The sequence below is a fragment of the Rhinolophus sinicus genome, chromosome 3 (assembly GCF_057876585.1).
Source record: "Rhinolophus sinicus isolate RSI-liver-muscle chromosome 3, RSI-T2T, whole genome shotgun sequence".
NCBI classification, from domain to species: domain Eukaryota; kingdom Metazoa; phylum Chordata; class Mammalia; order Chiroptera; family Rhinolophidae; genus Rhinolophus; species Rhinolophus sinicus.
In genome coordinates, this window is record NC_142503.1 from 178,943,245 (window position 1) to 178,961,304 (window position 18,060).

Sequence of the window (18,060 nt, forward strand, 5' to 3'; positions counted from 1 at the left end):
TGATCTCCAAATCATCTTATGCTTTCATTCACTCCTTTCTTGGGTTCTATGTGGATCTCCACGCAAATGTTCTCTCTGTAAGAGCATTGCTTTTCTTCCTGTTGCCTTACAATGGTTGGTAAGGGAGAGACAGTACTCAGCACTGAGCTATTTTTCTAGATGGAGTAGTATGGGGATGTGAGTGGAAGTGCTGCAGTCACGCTTGGCACCATAAAGGAAGCCAGCTTGAGGATGAAGCCAACACAGGCAGGCAGAGCCACAAGAAATGGTGCTGAGAAATGGAGCTGAGTCCTGATCAAACCGTTCCTGAAGCCTACAATCCTCTTAACTTGCTTGTTTCATGAGCCATGTTTTCTTTCTTGTTTAAGCTAGTTTAAGGTAGATTTTCTTCTTTTCACCTAAACAGCCTTGACTGATCATTTCCAATGCATTTAAGTATCAACGTCAAGCTTCCTATCTTGCTCTACAAGCCCCCTGCCTTCCACTTCCTAACGTCAACATAATGTAGTTATGCTGACCTTAGTGAGCAAGACCGTCCCTGCCTTCCAGACACTGCTCTCTCTGCCCTAAATACCTGCTGCATATTTAAGATCCCTGGGCGTTCAATTCCCAGCTAAAATCTTACCTCCTGCTTCCTGACGATGAGTTATGCATGCTTCTCCTTTCTTGATTACATTGCTTGTTTTCTAAAATTCTTATCACTGAAGTTGTTCTTTCACTTGTTGGCTTGTTTATTGTCTATTTCCTTGACTACAGTGTAAGGGCCACATTGGGAGCAGGGTCATTCATTTTTCTTTCCCAAGTGCCTGGCACGGGGTAAGGTTCAGTACATACTTGCGGAAATAATAAATGGGCTCTCCAGTCCACACGCTCCGTGTGAGGGCCCAGCCAGTGTGAAGCCCCCCAGGGTGGTTTGGAGGGCGACCGACTGCTCTAGTGTGTTATCCTTGGGCTTCAGTGTCCTTTTCATTGTCATGAAGCTGTTTCTTCTATGCTGCCTGGTTTTTGGCCTCTGCTTCCTCAGGAATCTGTTTCTTAAGGAAGAAAACAAGCATGGGTCCTGACTGTTCAGTTGTGAACTCAGAACCTTGAAGGTGGGAAAGAAGAGGAGGAAGATTTGACTTCAAGGGAAATGAACGAGTGACAAAAGGAGCCAGAGGCAGCCAGGTTTGCCTGGGTTTTGAGCTGTCCTACTTCCTGCAGTGTGTTTGATCAGCAGAGAGCTGTGATGTCCCTGGGCTGGGGCTCAGAGGAGGGCAGGAGTGTTCTAGGCTTAAGGGAGGTCAAAGTACAAGGGCTGAGCAGAGCAGAGGGTTTTTCTGTTTATTACAAAATTTGTTACACAAATACAGCTGATTAGGTCTAAAAACAGCCCAGACTCTTCCAACCCGGATCCCTGCAGATACAAGGATGTAAGCCACGTTCCCCTCACAGGGCAGCCCTTCTTGGAAGAACTGCCAGTCCCTCGGATGGTTCAGAGTCTTGGGTCCAGCAGCAGAGAGGAGCCCAGTGTGGGTGGGCAACCCCTTGAGACAGCCCTTGGTGGCAGCTGCTCTGGGTGAGGCAGCAGCTTTGAGTTTCACAGTCCATGTGTTCCCATCACACAAGTCAAATCAAGGGATGGAAATAAAAAGGAAAACAGCCAGAAGGCTGGAAAAGAGATCCTGGAAGAGGCTGCAGGCGAGGGAAGGGCACAAAGTAGGCTTCTGACATACTGACAGTTTCTTGATCTGGATGGAGGTACAGAGTAGTCGCTTAAAAATGATTCTTTAAATTGTACATACTTTTCTGTATGCGTGGTATAACTTAAAGAAATATTTTTAAATGTAAAAATACCCCAAAACAAAAGGTAAAAGGCTATTAGTGGATTCGGGGGCTGATGATGGAGCAGAAAAGAAGAAATTAAAGCACAGAGAGGATGAAGGAAGAAGACAACAGAGATGGAAGACGACATCTTGGAGGTGGTAATGTTGGCCTCAGTTTCTCTTCTTCTGTCTGGATACTGGTTCTACTTCTAGGTACCGGAGCCCAACTAGCATACCCAGAATTGAGAGACCTAAAAACAGAGAAAAGGTTAGTGGCTGATATAAGCACAACACTCTCTTGTACCCCTTGTATGTATGTTAGGGCTGGGCCATTCCCATGGGAGGTCTAGGGTGGTTGCATGCTTACTTGCTACCATCAGGGGTGCCAGGACGCCGATGGTGGGAGCTGCGGTCCCATATACAAATAACTCAGAGAGGAAGTGTCCCAGGGCGAGGAGGAAGGTCCAGAGTGTGATATGGTAGAGCCTAGAGGGAGCAGACAGAAATGGGAGCTGAAGTACTGCTTGTTCCGTGCAGACGAAAAGTCATGGTCAGACCTGATACACACAAATAAAAAGCCCAGGAAGTCACAGTGACTAAAGGAAAAGGACACTGGGTCCTGAGAAAGACCTGGCTGCTTGATCACATCCATTTATTCTCTGCTAGAGCAAAACTGAAGGTTTCAACTGCTAACCCGAGAGGAGAATGGTCCAGGCATCCAGAGTGGACCTCCACGTCTTAGCAAGGTGGGCAGGGTCTGGACTATGGCAATGCCAGGCAGTGTAGACGAGTTTGGATCAACCATGCTTACATATTCTACTTACTCAAATTGGCTTGACTCTGTCGTCAGAACCCACCTGACAGATGTTTGGCCAGAGGCTGGTCAGTGCTCATATGATAACCACACAATGAAGGGCCTGAATGGGGAATGAGCACCAAGGACCTCGGGGGTTTTGGATGCTCTCGCAGTGTGGGCTGGTTATTTTGTGTCTTCGCCCAGGAAAGTGGTCAGATGGAGGAGACGGTGACACCCTCATGGGAAGAGAACTTGTTCGTCAGCTTTGACAAAGAGGTGGGGAAGAGATAGGGTACAGGATGACTGGATTGCTGGTATCTTGTTTTTTAACTGGGAAAATTGTAAAATTATGAGATACTCCAGACATACAAAAAATGACAATAAGATACTATAATTTACCCCTATGCAATCAATACCCTGCTCCATCAGATCTGAACATTTTGACCTTTTTGCTTCAGATGCTTTTTTCTAAGAAATAAAATATTACAGATATCAGTTAAAGCATCCTGTGTACCCCTATCCCATCCTGACCCCATTCTCCTGTCTCCCCCTTTCCCAGGAGGAACCAATATCTTAAATTTGACTTTTATCATTCCTGTGCATGTTTTTATACATTTAACGAATATGTGTAAAAGGGAGTTGGCTTTGAGTTTCCAGTTAGGGAGAGAATAGAATCAGAAGTACGTGGACAAAAGTCCAAGCTAAAAAAAGGTTGGAAACAGATGTCAGCATTTACAGCTGTCCTGTATTTGGAGAAGGGTAAATGAATGGGTAATAGAGGTAAAGATAAATCTGAGCTGTTTTTGCTCATTCCAAAAGCACAGCAAACAAAAGATACACCCCTTATACCTATCAGCGATTCTTCATGATGCTAAAGGTCTTTAAAATGATTATTCAATCCTTATTCCTGCCCAGTCACCCTGAGAGGTAGAACAGATATACTAGCCTCCTTTTATACATGAAGAGGCTGAGATGCAGAGAAGGTATATAATGAACTAGCTTCTACAAAGCTGGTTACCAATAGAACTGAGACCAGAACCCATTTTCTTGTTTTCATTCTCAGGCCCCAGGCTGTTTCCACTAAACCACACTGTTTCCAAAAATACGTGTCAATCTAGAATAAGTAAACCACAGTTTCAAGTTAAAAAAAAAAAAAAAAAAAAAAAAAAAGTTTAAAAATAAAATTGGAGACATGGCAGGGCTAATAGCCCTGCTTCAAATCCCATTTGAGTCAGTCTTCCTCAGTTTAAATTAATTGGGTCTCTAATATGTAGATCTGCAAAATCAGGAATGAAAATCACTGCGCCCCAGGGCTGCTAAGAGACTTAATCAAGGTCACATAGATGGAAGCTCTTGGCACAATAAGAGGGGCTCAGTAAATATCATTACCTCCTCACTTTCCCAGATACTGAGAGTCTGGATAAGACAAAAAATATTTCAGTGTGAAGTTGGCGTTTTGGTGACTTTATCCACTGATCTGAGCAAACGTTCCCCATTGATTGTGGTGACGACTGTTGTTGGGGACACGGCTCAAGCCCCCTCTAGTGGCCAGCACGAGTTACAGCATTCTCTAGACAAGAGGCTACGATTGTTGCACTTACACCACACTAGTCTATCTGAGTGCCCTAGAGAGGCTACACAGAGGAGTCCTGGGCTCTCTTTCACCCGCCTCTGCATAACCATACAGCAGTTTACTTGTGGGTCTCTTTTTTCATGGATTGTGATTTCTGTTATTTCCTGTTTAAGGAAGAATGTAAGAATAAGGTATGTGTGGGTGGCTGCTCTATAAAGAGCACACTACTTCTTTGTAGAAGAAAGGCTGATTCTTTAGTAAAGAAGAAGAGGAGCATGATGCAGGCCACTGGATCATGGCCCTGCCAGTTTGCTATGTCAATTCCAAAGAATGTTCAAACTTTAAAGACCTCTTTGACCTATTACGTTTTTTTAAACCCGGAAGGAATGGAATCTATTAACCTTTTATTATCCACATTCTAGGCTAATGTATCGAAAGGAACAGGTCTCCAGGGGGCAGACCACAGTGGGTATGCTTAGCACCTTATTTCCAACAAAAGGATGCTAAGGCTCCTCCTTCCCTTACGTACGTCTTGTTGTGGATGTCGATGGCACAGAGGCAGCGGATCACTGATGAGAGTAGCGTCCAGATCCCAAAGGTCCGAGCTTGGAGGCCATTCACTGTGTAACAGAGAAAAGCAAGAGTGTTGGGAAGGGGAAGGTTAGGGTCTCCTCCAAGTTCTTTCTACTTCACTGGTGGTTCATGGGAGGCAGGGAGCTGAGCCTGAATGACCTTTGGCTCAGAGTGGAGACTCTGGTGCTGCAATGGGAACTGGCAGGAATGGAAGGAATTCCAAAGTGAGACCTGTGAGCTCCTCTTCCAATGTCTACAGGTGGTTGGGGAGTTCCAAGAGTGGAAACCCAACAAAAAGCCCAGTTGGGCAAATAACTCCTGGATGCAGTAGTTTATACCTCTGCTCTGGAAGCCACTCTGGTGTTGATGAAGCCCAGGGAGTCTGGATCAGGACAGGTTTGGGGGAATGTTGCAGAGAGTGGTCTGGCAGTACAGGATGCCTGGGAGGTCTGTCGACTTTCCAGGCTGATGAAGGAGAGAACTCAGAAATACTGGACTTGTCTAGATGCCCACATTTAGTCTTAAAGAGACTTAAGTCCCTGGGTCTCCTCCTGAATCCAAATCTATATCATTTGAACAAAGCCCAAACCAAGCTGGTTGCCTGTACACATGGTAGTGGAACAAAGCACTGTTTCTTTAGTGTTTGCCACGGCCACCCTGCTCTTGGTGGCTTTGTTCTGACACTACTGTATTAAAGATCTTGACCTGAAAGTATGGATCATATTCCACCATAAAGTGATTCTTGAATCTGGGCATTTATTAGATTAATTGAAAGCATTTGATAAAATTACTAAGACCATTGGGTACCAGCCCAATGAAATCATATCTCTGGAGGTGGACCCTGGGCATAAGTATTTTCTAAAAACCCCCTCCCTTGGTGATTATAATATACAGCCACTAATCTAAGGTGTCCCGTGGTCAGAATGCCAAAATAGTGAATGCAAAGAGACTGCCTTTGCTGGTCTATTCAGCAAGAGAAATTTCAACGGACAGATCTGAAAACCGAAACGTTTACTTGGTCTTTAAAGATTGTCTAGCCTTTGCAAAACCAGACAGTTATACCAATCTCACAACCCTGAAGACCTTTGGATGGTAGTTAGGTGAGAAAAAATTCCATTCACCAACCAAATATCTAGCCCTAGTGGGTTATATTCTTTATAAACCAATTTGATAGCTTTTCTGATGAAAAGACTGAGGAAATTTCTGTGGTTAGTGAGAACGAAAGTGGAATATTTCACCAACTCTAACCAGATTAGGCATCAGGTGAAATTCTCCCATTGGACTGCTATGATCTGCAGGGTGCCATGACAGCCCCAGATCATGAGGGTCCAGGAGGCAGTCTCTGCTTCTGGGCTGGACACACACACACACACACACACACACACACTTCTTTTGCTCAGCTCTATGCCCTCAGCGTCACCTGACTCCTGGGCTTCTCTGTCTCAACTTAAATTCAAAGGGCTAGACCAGATAACTTCTAAAATCCTGTGAATCTATACAGGATTCCTGGACCGTCGGAGGGCAGTGTTTGAGGGTGAAAAAGGAATTGTCCTGCTCACTCTTCAAGGTTCTTTATTCCTATTGTATTTCAGCTTTTCAAAATGAGCCTTAGCCTACTTAGTTTCATTTTATACCCAGATGTTGCAGGAAAATGAGCTAGGTCAGAGCCTGAATCTGGGTTAGCTATAAATGTGACACAGAATTGTCAGCTGTTGTAAAATGGTGTTGTAGCTGAAGCTATCCCACACATCAATACAAGGAAGTGCAAGCTGAAATGTGAAAACGCAGCAGAGAGGCTCAGGAAACTGGGAATGGCCACCATCAGCCTTCTGGAGTTTCATTTTGGGAAACCAACTTGGAGGGATTTTGGATGTCTTCTCAGGGACTAAATCATGGTTTGGGAAGACGTTGGATTAGTGACTCTCCATCTGCAACATGGAATGTAACCATGTGTGCCATGACTGGATTTCTGAAGAGGGTTGAGATGACATGAAAAGTTTCTTTATGGCTTTCTAGTGGGGCATCACAGTCACCAAGTAACTCTATTTCCTCATTTGCCCGTATACTGCTTTTTTTACAGACTGCCTATGGCGGTGTAAAATGAATGAAACGGTATTCAGAGAAACTTTGGGGTGAAAACGGCCAAGGGCTACCCACAAAGTCTAGTATTCTAGTGGCTTCCAAAGGCTAGAGTAGGCAGCATCAGAATTACCTGGAACGTTACTGAAAAATAGATTCCTAGGCCCCACCCAGGGGGTGAAAATTTCAGTAAATAGTTTTGGAGATGGAAATGGGCACCAATGCTTTATTTGTTTGTTTGTAAGTTTCCTAGGTTATTCTGATGTAAAGCCTAGTCAGAAACCACAATTTAGGCCACAAGGGATGCAGTTATTTGACTTCTTACCCAGGTCTGGCTTGCCGGTATAGAGCTTTTCATAGAGAAAGGTGTGGTCTCGGAAACTCTGCAGCGTGTTCCCCATGGCTATGATGGACACCATAACCAGCCAACTTCGTAACACATTCAGGAAACGACTCATGACTCCCCTCAAACCTGAGAGGGCTTCTCGCCTTGGAAACAAAAAGGCAAAGGACACGAGACAACAGATGGTCAGTCTACTTGAACCATACTCTTTCTCACCTCTCTGGTGAACCTGTGTCCCATGCATGAGGGCTGTACTAAGACTGTTTGGTCAATCACTTCATAAATTCCTCTCCAATTCCCCTAGGCTCATCTACCCCCCGTTATCTGAACACCCTACTCTTACCTTCACAGCGTACACTGCTTTTGAATATTTGCCCTAAACCAAAGTGTGCTGACCTTTACCCAGAGTGAAAAAGGATAAATAATGCAGTGGGTAGAAATGACAAACCCAGCAGAAAAACTGGAGAGAAGGAAGGGACAGAAGAAGAGGAGGTGTACAAATATTACTATAAAGTAATAAAGTGGATTTCTGTGTAAGGCTTACAGAAATTGGTCTTGATATTTAGTCATAGTAATAGTGGTAAATCAACAGTATATTTTGCAATAGAGCAACAGTATTTATCTTTGTCTTGAGAAATTTCTCCACAATATCACCCTACATCAGAACGCTTTTCTCTTGGCTGGAAATCAGTCCCTCTACATCTTTACTTCTAGCCTGGGTTTTCATGTCATTCCTTTGTAATGCAAGTGGCTGAAAGGTGATTATAAATCTACTAACATACACCTGCCTGGCTACTGATGACAGATCCTTCCAAGTGAATAGAAACCTTACACATTTGAATGAAACCTATGATGTGAGGCCAATATTTACATCCTCAGGTTTTCTCTACTCTGGTTCTCAGGGTATACCATGCTCCATAAACTAGAAGAACAATCTAAAAGTTAAAAAAATAAATAAACTGCTGTGATTGAGAAATAGAAAGAAATTATGTGGGAAGGAAACAGCAGTCTTGGCATTGGGTTGCAAGAGAAATTATAATAGGTAAGAGTTATTAGGCACTTGTATATGCCCTGCACTGTGAAAAGCACCACCTGACATAGATTGTAGACAGTATTAATATTTTCATTTCACAGATGAAAGTTGGCACAGTGAAGTTAGGTGATTTGCTTGAGGATACACAGCTAATATATGGCAGAGCTGAACTATGAAGCATGGTCTGTTGGACTCTACATTGCCTCAAAGTTTGAGAATATTTTGAAGTTTCCATTTTTGAGGAAGACAACCATACCATATCCTCTTTGGTCTTCAAATTGTATAGTAAATACAATTAGGTCATGTTCTTTCGTTTAAAAATAAAAGCTTAGATCAACCTTTGCTGAGCATTGATTTCAATTAGCTTGACTTAAATAAAACCCATGTAGATAAAGAATCTAACAATGGAATTACAACTTCTTAGCTCCTCCTCATTTTCTCTCGAACCCTTTTTCCCCAAAAGGTTTTCTCTCTGGATCCTTTCAATCAGAAGTCACACATCCCTCTTCTTCCCCATATTGTCCTTACCTGGCGACCGGACCCCAGCCGAGCAGCACCAGCGGCAAAGATACTACCACCCTAAGACAGCTCCAGCAGGGAGTCCACCTGAGCCATTTGTCCCCGCCCCCGCCCTCACTTGGCTCTAGGATTGGGCCGTTTCCGTCAGTCCTCGCTCTGATTGGCTGTTCTGGTTCCGCTCAAGCAGGAGATGGGGCGTGAACCCCTTTACTGCCAATCAGCGGTTGCCGCCGCCCAAATCTCAGCCCCGGTACGCCGCTCACGCTGTGAACCCGCCTGGTGAGCGTGGCGGAAGAACTCCAGGCTGGGAGTCAATCCTTTAGAGGCGGAGGAAAAAAGCGGAAAAAGAAGTCAAGGTTTTTCTGCTGAGAGCGGGCTCTGAGCCCGCGCTGCTCGGCGTTGACGACATTCGTCCGCGCCTGAAGTCGAGCGTTTTTAGCGCCAGGTGGCGGGCGCCTGCGCAGTGGCTCCGAGAGGGCGGTTGCTTGTTGGTTGTTGTAGTAACGGGGGAAGCACCCGTCCACGGCCGCGGTGAGCTCGGCTGGGGAAGGAGGAGGGAGGTAGGCGCTGAGCGCGGTCCAGCCTGCCCGCCCCGAGCCATGGGAAGATGAGACAGGTAAACGCCTGCGCCGGCGCGCTCCCTTACCCGCGGGAGGTGCGCTCCCGGGTCTGGGCGGGCGCCGCCGCTGTACTTCCCGCTCAGAGTCTGGGAGCAGCTGTTGGCTTCCGGGCGCGCCGGGCTGAATTGCTGCGGCTGAGTCGTCCGCGTCCTTCCCGTGGGGAACATCTGCGGACCTACCCCGGATTGGGGTGAGCCAGGGGTGGGGCTGAGGAGCTGATCGCTTTAGGATGCGGATACTCCTTGGGCGAGCGTCCTTAATCTTCCCGCACGCCCTCTCCCCGCTCTACAGGCAGCTTAGGACAGGTTGGCATCCCTTCTTGATGGAGGTTTTGTTTTAATTGAAAGGACATGCCAACATTTGGGAAAGGTCGAGAAACCCCATTGAGAATCCTTGGAAGAACGCCTTTGAATGTTGTTAAGATATTGCCCATTGCGCCGAAGATCTGTAGGGATCATGATCGGGAGTCGCATTTTTTGGTCCTGTTTGTGATTTTATCGTATATATGAATGCATAGAAAAATGAAGTTTGGAAGCATTGACGTCAAGTGGTTACCTCAGAATGATGGAACTATGGTCATTTAAATACTTTCGTTTTCTCTATCTGTCATTTCTATTCCTTTCTCAAGCACAACGCACATATACTTTTTCTCTGCAAAAAATTTTCAGTTAGAAATTGGAAATATCCTAATGTTAATGTCTACTTGAGATTCAGGTCACGGTTTGTGGCTTTTTGCAAGGGAGAGTAACTTTTGAGAGTGTTTAGAAGGACTTCCCCCCCCCCCCCCAGCTATTTATGACCTTGATTCAGGAGAATATATTAATCTTTTGCTTTAGTGGTTGAATTTGTTTTAGTCGAAACATGAGGGCATTTAACTTGTGTGCTTGTCATGGAAGCTAAAGAAATATTTGCAAGGATCTTAAATCTTGAGTTTTTACTTTTAACCCAGGTCAGGTTTTTCTAGTAGCAAGAAATCTATGTTTTAGGCAATCATCCACTTACCTTAGACTTTCCTAAAAGTTAAGTAAGTTTATTCTTTTGGTGCATGTTAGATATAGTTTATAATAGAAAAATGAGAAACTCGAATTTAACAGTCTTCAGATATATAGAGGACAGACAGTATGTTTAAAAAAGAATACTTGATTTTTGGGGCATTCGTGAGGCACTGGGATAGAAGGTAAGCTGCTAGAGGTTGGCCACCATTTAGGTAAAGATTCATTTTCATTTCTTGGAAGATCATCAGCAATAATCAACAAATAGACAACTTCATTGTGTGTGCGTCACATCATTTGGCTTTCTTACAGGAATCTGTGCCACCCAAATTGTTTGATCCAGTGAATCTGCAAGGAAAGGTCTCTGAGGCACCCCCATCTGCTGACTGCATGACAAACCCTAAAGGAAATGCCAGTCGTGATGGCCCGGGACCTGGAGGAAACAGCATCATCCTCAGAGGATGAGGAGGTGGTAAGCCAAGAGTAAGTAATAGCAAGCCTGCTTTTGACCTTTGCTTCTAGGATGGAAAATAGTTCTCTTAACTGATATACTCTTTTACCCAATATCCTTCCTTTGGTATTGTCGGACTCTGGTTTTAGCCTTTATCCATGATCTAATTCAAGGTCTTATTATTTGGTCCCCATCAGCTATCTGAAATGAGATAAGGCCATGGACTCATGAATGAACATAGGCTCTAGATGTTGCAGGTGGAAGCTCTTAATAAACTTTTTTTTTAAAGATTTTATTGGGGAAGGGGAACAGGACTTTTTTTTTTGAGGAACAGTGTATACTTCAAGGACTCTTTTCCAAGTCAAGTTGTTGTCCTTTCAATCTTAGTTGTGGAGGGTGCGGTTCAGCTTCAACTTATTGTCCTTTCAGTCTTGGTTGTGGAGGGCGCAGCTCAGCTCCAGGTCCAGTTGCTGTTGCTAGTTGCAGGGGGCGCAGTCCACCATCCCTTGTGGGAGTCGAACCGGCAACCTTGTGGTTGAGAGGATGCGCTCCAACCAACTGAGCCATCTGGGAGCTCAGTGGCAGCTCAGCTAAAGGTGCCGTGTTCAATCTTAGTTGCAGGGGGTGCTGCCCACCATCCCTTGCGGGACTCGAGAAATTGAACTGGCAACCTTGTGGTTGAGAGCCCGCACTCCAACCAACAGAGCCATCTGGGAGGCAGCTCAGCTCAAGGTGCTGTGTTCAATCTTAGTTACCGGGGGCGCTGCCCACCATCCGTTGTGGGACTCGAGGAATTAAACTGGGCACCTTGTGGTTGAGAGCCTACTGGCCCATGTGGGAATCGAACCGGCAGCCTTCAGAGTTAGGAGCGTGGAGCTCTAACCACCTGAGCCACCGGGCTGGCCCCTCTTAGTAAACTCTTGAACGGAGCTCCTAATAGAAGATTTTGAAATTTTCAGATATTGAAGAAAAGTAGGTCTCCAAACTCTGTGACATTGGTTATGTTATTTTCTCAAAGGCCTTTACAGTGATAGAATGATGATGATAATATAGAGAAGTCAGGTGACAGGCCAGAGTAACTTTGGCAAGACATTAGAATTCTATAGCCTGCGCTGTGTCTATTGAACCACACTGTTTCCTGAGTTTTGTTTAGATTAGAGACAAGTTTCTTGATTGCTGGGTTCTCATAATAATAAAAATATAAATGCTAGTGAAACATGCAGCTACTATTATAGATGATGATAAGGCTTTAACTACTGTATCTCATTTAATCTGAAGATGTTGTTAGTCCCACTTTATTAAACTCAGCCTCAAATACGTGTATATCAAAGTACTTCCTCAGGGACGCATAGAAAGTAAGTGATGGATTGCGATTCATACCTAGTTTTATTGAATGTTGAAGCGCTTTGCAATTTTGCCTCCTTTAATGTTATTGCTTAACACAGAGAATGAGGAGAAAGACTGGCTTCAAGTGAAGATTAGTTTTTAAGATTTTCTGCTAGTCCCCTTGGGTATATGGGTGCTGTGTAACCTGAAAAATGGGGACAGTATCTCCTGGGCTGTTTTGTAGGGGTATAGGATCAAATAGAATAATGTATACGAACTTACTTTGTAAATTATAAAGTGTCATACAAATATAAGGCATTATTCTTATTGGCTTTAACATTGAATTTAAAGTGGACTTCTTATTATAAAATAGAAGGTTACATTATTTAATATAAGTTGAAAAAATTATTGAAGCATTAATAAAGCTTTGGGGAAAGGTTTCTCATCACTTTTAGGTTATAGAAAATAATAGAGATTTAATATTATATTTGGGTCATTCTCATTCAGGATAATTAAGTGGATAATTCCCTCTGGCCACTTTGCCTTCTTGTGACTTTTTGCTTTCTGTGTGCTGCCTCTTACCCATTTCACAAAATTTTTAACTTCTGTTCCAAGCATCATTTTTCCAATTTCACAATCATTCTTTTACTCCTTAAATATCTCTCTTATTAATGGGCTTAACAGTTGGGCCTGATAAGTATTAGGTTGAACTGTGAAATTGCCATTTTGGTAGGTCAAAACAGTCAAATATTGACAATTTTAGTTGTTTCAACCTACTGTTGTAGTAGGTACTCAATAAATATTTGCTGACTGAGTGACTGAATGAATGAATAGGGACTTTATGCTTTAGATCACGTTAGATCAGGCATTCTTAACCTTTTTAATGCTATGGATCTTTTGTCAGAATAATATTTTTAAGTGTTTAAAATAAAATACATATTACAAAGAATGCCAATTACATTGAAATGCAGTTATCAACATAAAAAAAAGACATGTTACAGTAGCGTGTTTTCTTATTAATACATTAAATAACAAGATCATTCATATGAAACGTGGGGAAGTTAAATTTTATTTTCTAAAGACAGCAGCATGAAGACTTTTTGCTTAGTTTGCATAAGCTCAGCACAGTGTGGGGCGGTCTTTGATGAACACTTATAAGTGGGGAATGCTAGGAAACATCATAGGTGTCTGGACCACTAATGTGAGAGGTTACCATTTGGTAGCCGAATAATTGCTTGGGGGAGAGATGCCAAAGCATTGTCCAGACTCATCCCATCAGATGAGGAAGATTGTGATCACAGGTGATCTAGTGACACGTTTAATAACAAACGTAACTTAGAAGTAGTGATAAATGTAAATGCTATTTTAAGATACTGGCATCAACTGTAAAATGGTATAAAAAGATCTGTAATTGCAGGTAGAGTCAACAGCACAGATAATGCTAATACTGCTGTGCTTTGCTGCCTATATTTGTAATTGAGAAATGTTAACTATTTCTAGAAGTTAGTGAAAGTAAAGGTATAAACCCCTCCCCTCTCCCCCCAATCCAAATTCATGGACCTTTTGCTCTCCTTCCTTTCAAACTCCTGTCGATTTTTGACTGTTAATCTCGTTCCATCGGGTCGTCTTGTCTGTCAGATATTTGTTTTATACATTAGGAATCTTTTTTTTTTTTTTTTAAATTGGGGAATATTGGGGAACAGTGTGTTTTTCCAGGACCCATCAGCTCCAAGTCAAGTTGTTTTCAATCTAGTTGTTGTGGGCACAGCACACTGGCCCATGTGGGAATCGAACCCGCGACCTTAGTGTTATGAACACCACGCTCTAACCAACTGAGCTAACAGGCCACTCCCTATACATTAGGAATCTTAAGTCAATCTTGTTTACACTTGGAGCAGTAGGCCTACATTTAAAAAGTTTTGGAAGTTAGAAGGCCTTAAATCATCCAAGGATGTTGATTCAATCCAAAGATATTCAGATCCTTGGGCTGTATTAAAGTATCAGTGCCTTGCAACCCTGGAATTTAGGGCTAGAAACTGTCCAGGCAGTACTTGTTTTGCATGGCATTATTTCAAATAGTAAATGCAAAAGGGGCTCTTTTTCTATATTTTGCTCGGGGATCCCAAATACAAATTTACATATAGATGTGGAAACTTTCATAAAAGGATTTGATATAAGGTTTCTTTTGTCACGTGAAAAGATAGTAACTTTAATTTCTATCATAAAAGCTGGCTTTGAAAAGATCATCAATATTTACATGGAAAAAATAAGAGAGCATCAACAAATGATTATACAGTGAGTGCCGTAGGAGTTCTGAGAAAGAAAGCATCACTGTGACCTGGAGGAGCTGGGGAAGGCTCCATGGAGCTGGTGAGACAAGCTGGGCTTTGGAGGGTGGGATTCAATGAACAGAGGTGGGGAAGGCATTTCCAGCAGGGGCATTGGTCAGAATAAGGCATGGAAGCTTTGAATTATGAAGGCTGGATCCCAAGAGTGAATAATATATAGTCCTCATGACATTGCTTCTCAAGAGCCAAAGTGTTCTTAGGTTTTCAATAAGATAAACCATAAATTGGGTCTACTTTGTTAATTAATCATTTAAATATTTTGTTCTTTCATGCCTCTAAAGCATATTTTCTTAATATATACCAGTTTCTGGTGTGAATGAAAATTTAAGGTCCCAATTTTCAGTTTTCTAATCATTTTGAATCTTTTCACTGTAGCACCATCTGGTGGGAGCATGATTTTAATGACAATTTAGCATCTGCCTTAAGTGTGTTTTAGTTGACCTTACTGAATTAATAATTTGTCTAATGTCTCTTCTCTTTTCATAGGCTGTAAGTGAAAAGATTTCTCTGTCAGGAATTTGGCTTTCCACACATAGTCTAGTTAGGGCCTTGGCTCTTCTCAGCTGTGCATCTGTTGATTGTGTTCCTGACTCTCGTGAGGCATTTTTAAGTTATCTCTAAGTTAAGTGCTAAGGCGCAGTGGTGCCAGTTTGTAGCTAGTGCTTGATTGACGAAGAACTTTGGGTAGTTTCCAGAGTTTCTGTCCAAGACTTTGTAGTTTAGGCTGCCTATGTTTTCCCTCTATCCTCTGACTTAGAAATACAGTGGAAAAATTAAAGTTGGAAGAGATCACAGGAATTACCTGGCCCCATGCCCACGTTCTACAGGTGTTTAAGATTAAAAAGCAGGCAACACACACACACACACACATCCTTCTTTCTAAAAAATGCACCCTATAAACACCATTTCTCAGAAGTGGGCACTGTCACCCAGGTCAAGGAGCCAGAACAATAAGTATCCACATTCCATTTCTAGAAAACAGGAAATGAACTAGGTATGGTGTTCTTTGCTTTCCTCACTAAAGGCTTTTGGCATCTCATTCCAAGTCTAAAGGCTGCCTTACTTGCTTCTAAGATTGGTAGCCTGGCAGCTGGTTCATTCAAAGTGTGGATCTTTTAAACTTGGGTTGGGAGGGTCTGCCTTGGCCTTGAGATTTGTGGTGTGGCCTTTGTTAAGGGGTGTGGTCATACGAGTTTTTGAGAGCAGCCCGAATCATGGCTCAATGAATCTTATTCCATTTAAGAAACTGATTAGTTTGAGTTCCCAAAGAGTTGAGTTTGAGGTGTTCCATGTACAGAACAGCACTGAAATGTGATTAGGGTGATGGAAAGGTGGAAAGAGCACAGACGCTGGGGTTCAGTAACTTCCCCTTACTCAACCAGCTGTGTGACCTTGGCAAATTAATCCTCCTGGAGACACTTTCTTCAGTTCATAGTATGGGCAAGAGGGTTAGGTGAGATAACATGTGGAAGCTCTTAGTTTAATTCCTGGCACCTAGGAGGGACTCGGGTTATTTCCTTCCCTTACTACCTCCCTTCATTAAGGAGGTTGAAGTTTCCTAATCTGTGAGTAAATATACATCTGACTAAGATTGATTAAACATAGATTTCCTGGGAAAGAGAATGAAGTCAGAGGTCCTTTTCTGGAGGAAAATATCTATTGTTCCACTTAGTATAGGCTTTCTTTAAAATATGTGGTTTTAATTGGGGTACTAGTATTAATTTAGGGTTCCTAGCTCAGAATCTTAGGATGAATAATTAATTGGCTTAAAGAGGGACTACAGGGTGTAAAAGGGGTATATAAGTTATTGTGAATATATTAGTTAGGATTCTTTCTGTGTGCTGGGGACTGAAACATAATTGTCTTAAAAATAAAGAGAATTTATTCACTCGTGTTTAATAAAGACTTGATTCTGCAACTCCAAGCGTACCAGTCAAGATCTCATTTATCTCATTCTAACAGCCAGGCTCCCACTGACTTCCTCCAACAGCTCCAGGCTCTCCTGTCAAGGTCACAAAAGGACTGAAGCACTTCCAGACCTCTCTCTTACACCATCAAGGGGAAGAGAGGCCATCTCTTCTATAGCTGCTAGCAAAGAGAAAGAAAGCATCGCTTTCTCAGAGGGTCTCACATCATGTCACCTGGTGACCCTCACTGGCTCCAGTTAATTGGCTGATGTGCTCGTCCCCGAAGCAGCCAGTCTGACTGGGCGATGGAATGCCCTGTTGGGGCGCGTCCCTGAACCAGGGATGGAATTCATCCTACACCACATGGCTGAGAATGGGAGAAGGAAGGGTTTCCCATTGGACATGTAGGATTCTTGTTTCAGGAGGAAAGTTGTTAAGCAGCCAGTCACAGCGATTTGCTTCAGCAGTGAATGGATTTTGAGCTGTAAATAAAGCCTTTTGTTACGGTTGTAGGGACCATCCCTGTATCATGTGGACGGGAGGCTGCAGGAGAATTCCAATTTTGGTCTTCCACGCTGAGGCAATTCTGACAAAGGACAACAATGTTCGAATAATTGGAGGTGAGTGTGACCTCCCCTACAGACGGCAGGGTTGGGGATGGCCCTGACAACCTGTCTTGCAGAAATTGATGTCACCTGTAGATCGGGAGATGGCCTTGGCCATGAGAAGAATCTATTGGTTTGTTATACTTGAAAGGATTATTTATGATTTCTTGGATTGTTTTCTGCATATTAAATTGTTTTTCCTTTTTGAACTTTTTCAGAATTATGTGTACATGTGTTTATTGTTATTTTTTAATTGTGGTAAAATACACAAAATTTAGCATTTTACCCATTTTGGAGTGTACAGTTCAGTGGCAATTAGTGCCTTCACAATGTTGTGTAGCCATCACTACTATCTAGTTCCTGAACACTTTTATCATCCCAGAGGTAAACCCTGTACCCATTAAGTAGTCACTGCCCAACCCCTGGCAACTCGTAATCTACTTTCTGTCTCTGTGGATTTGCCTATTCAGGATATTTCATATAAATGGACTCATACAATATGTGTTTTTTTTGTGTTTGCCTTCTTTCGCTTAGCATAATGTTTTAAGGGTCACCCACGTTGTAGCATGTATCAGTACTTCATTTCTTTTTATGGCTGAGTAATATTCCATTGTATAGATGTACCACATTTTGTTTTCCATTCATCAGTTGATGAATGGTTGTTTCTACCTTTTGGTTATTGTAAATAGTGCTACTATGAACATTCACGTACAAGTTTTTGTTTGAACACCTGTTTTCAATTCTTTTGGATATATACCTAAGAATGGGATTGCTAGGTCCTATGGTAATTCTATATTTAACTTATTAAGGCGCTGCCAAAGTGTTTTCCATGGTGACCGTGCCATTTTATGTTACTACCAACAATTCATGAGCGTTCTAATTTCTGCACATCCTCACTAACGCTTGTTATTTTCTATTTTTTAGATTATAGCTATACTAGTGGGTGTGAAGTGGTAACTTATTGTGGTTTTGATTTGCATTTTCTTAATGACTAATGACATTGAGCATCTTTTTGTGTACTTATTGGCCATTTGTGTATCTTCACTGGAAAAACGTCTATTCAAGGCCTTTGCCTATTTTTTAATTGAGT

General features: G+C 42.7%; 2 protein-coding genes and 1 non-coding gene across 17 annotated transcripts in view; 1 reads left to right on the forward strand and 2 right to left on the reverse strand.

The window, feature by feature from the left end:
- Positions 1 to 1,309: 1,309 nt before the first annotated feature.
- Positions 1,310 to 8,980, reverse strand: ERG28 (ergosterol biosynthesis 28 homolog). 2 transcript variants are annotated; one of them, XM_019733605.3, is made up of 5 exons: positions 8,840 to 8,980; positions 7,152 to 7,315; positions 4,704 to 4,794; positions 2,173 to 2,291; positions 1,310 to 2,056 (listed from the first exon to the last, which is right to left on the reverse strand). In XM_019733605.3, exons 2-5 carry the CDS (start codon positions 7,282 to 7,284, stop codon positions 1,977 to 1,979), a joined length of 423 nt encoding a protein of 140 aa, XP_019589164.1. In that variant the 5' UTR covers positions 7,285 to 7,315; positions 8,840 to 8,980; the 3' UTR covers positions 1,310 to 1,976. The 2 variants fall into 2 exon arrangements, with proteins under 2 accessions (XP_019589164.1, XP_019589163.1); XM_019733604.3 differs by having other exon boundaries at positions 8,731 to 8,870.
- A 159-nt stretch (positions 8,981 to 9,139) lies between these two features.
- TTLL5 (tubulin tyrosine ligase like 5) overlaps positions 9,140 to 18,060 on the forward strand; it is a 241,367-nt gene continuing 232,446 nt past the window's right edge. For 13 of the 14 annotated variants that reach the window (XR_012494588.2, XM_074327187.2, XM_074327192.2 and 10 more), the window contains exons 1-3: positions 9,140 to 9,337; positions 10,646 to 10,816; positions 16,879 to 16,985. Coding sequence is in view for 13 of the 14 variants with exons in the window: in XM_074327187.2 (XP_074183288.2) it covers positions 10,743 to 10,816; positions 16,879 to 16,985 (181 nt within the window). In the remaining variant the exon portion in view is untranslated. Of the gene's footprint in view, positions 9,338 to 9,385; positions 9,532 to 10,645; positions 10,817 to 16,878; positions 16,986 to 18,060 lie in introns of those variants that run through there. The other variant, XM_074327188.2, reaches the window with a different exon arrangement.
- Positions 13,884 to 13,957, reverse strand: TRNAV-CAC (transfer RNA valine (anticodon CAC)). The gene has a single exon. It is a non-coding gene; the product is annotated as a tRNA-Met (tRNA).

Bases quoted from the DNA above. Each gene is read 5' to 3' on its own strand.
- ERG28 (XM_019733605.3), bottom strand. From the start codon at position 7,284: ATGAGTCGTTTCCTGAATGTGTTACGAAGTTGGCTGGTTATGGTGTCC. The intron at 4,795-7,151 runs GTAAGAAGTCAA...TCTGTTACACAG, and splicing joins TACCGGCAAGCCAGACCTGG to TGAATGGCCTCCAAGCTCGG. The intron at 2,292-4,703 runs GTACGTAAGGGA...TGCTCCCTCTAG, and splicing joins ATCGACATCCACAACAAGAC to GCTCTACCATATCACACTCT.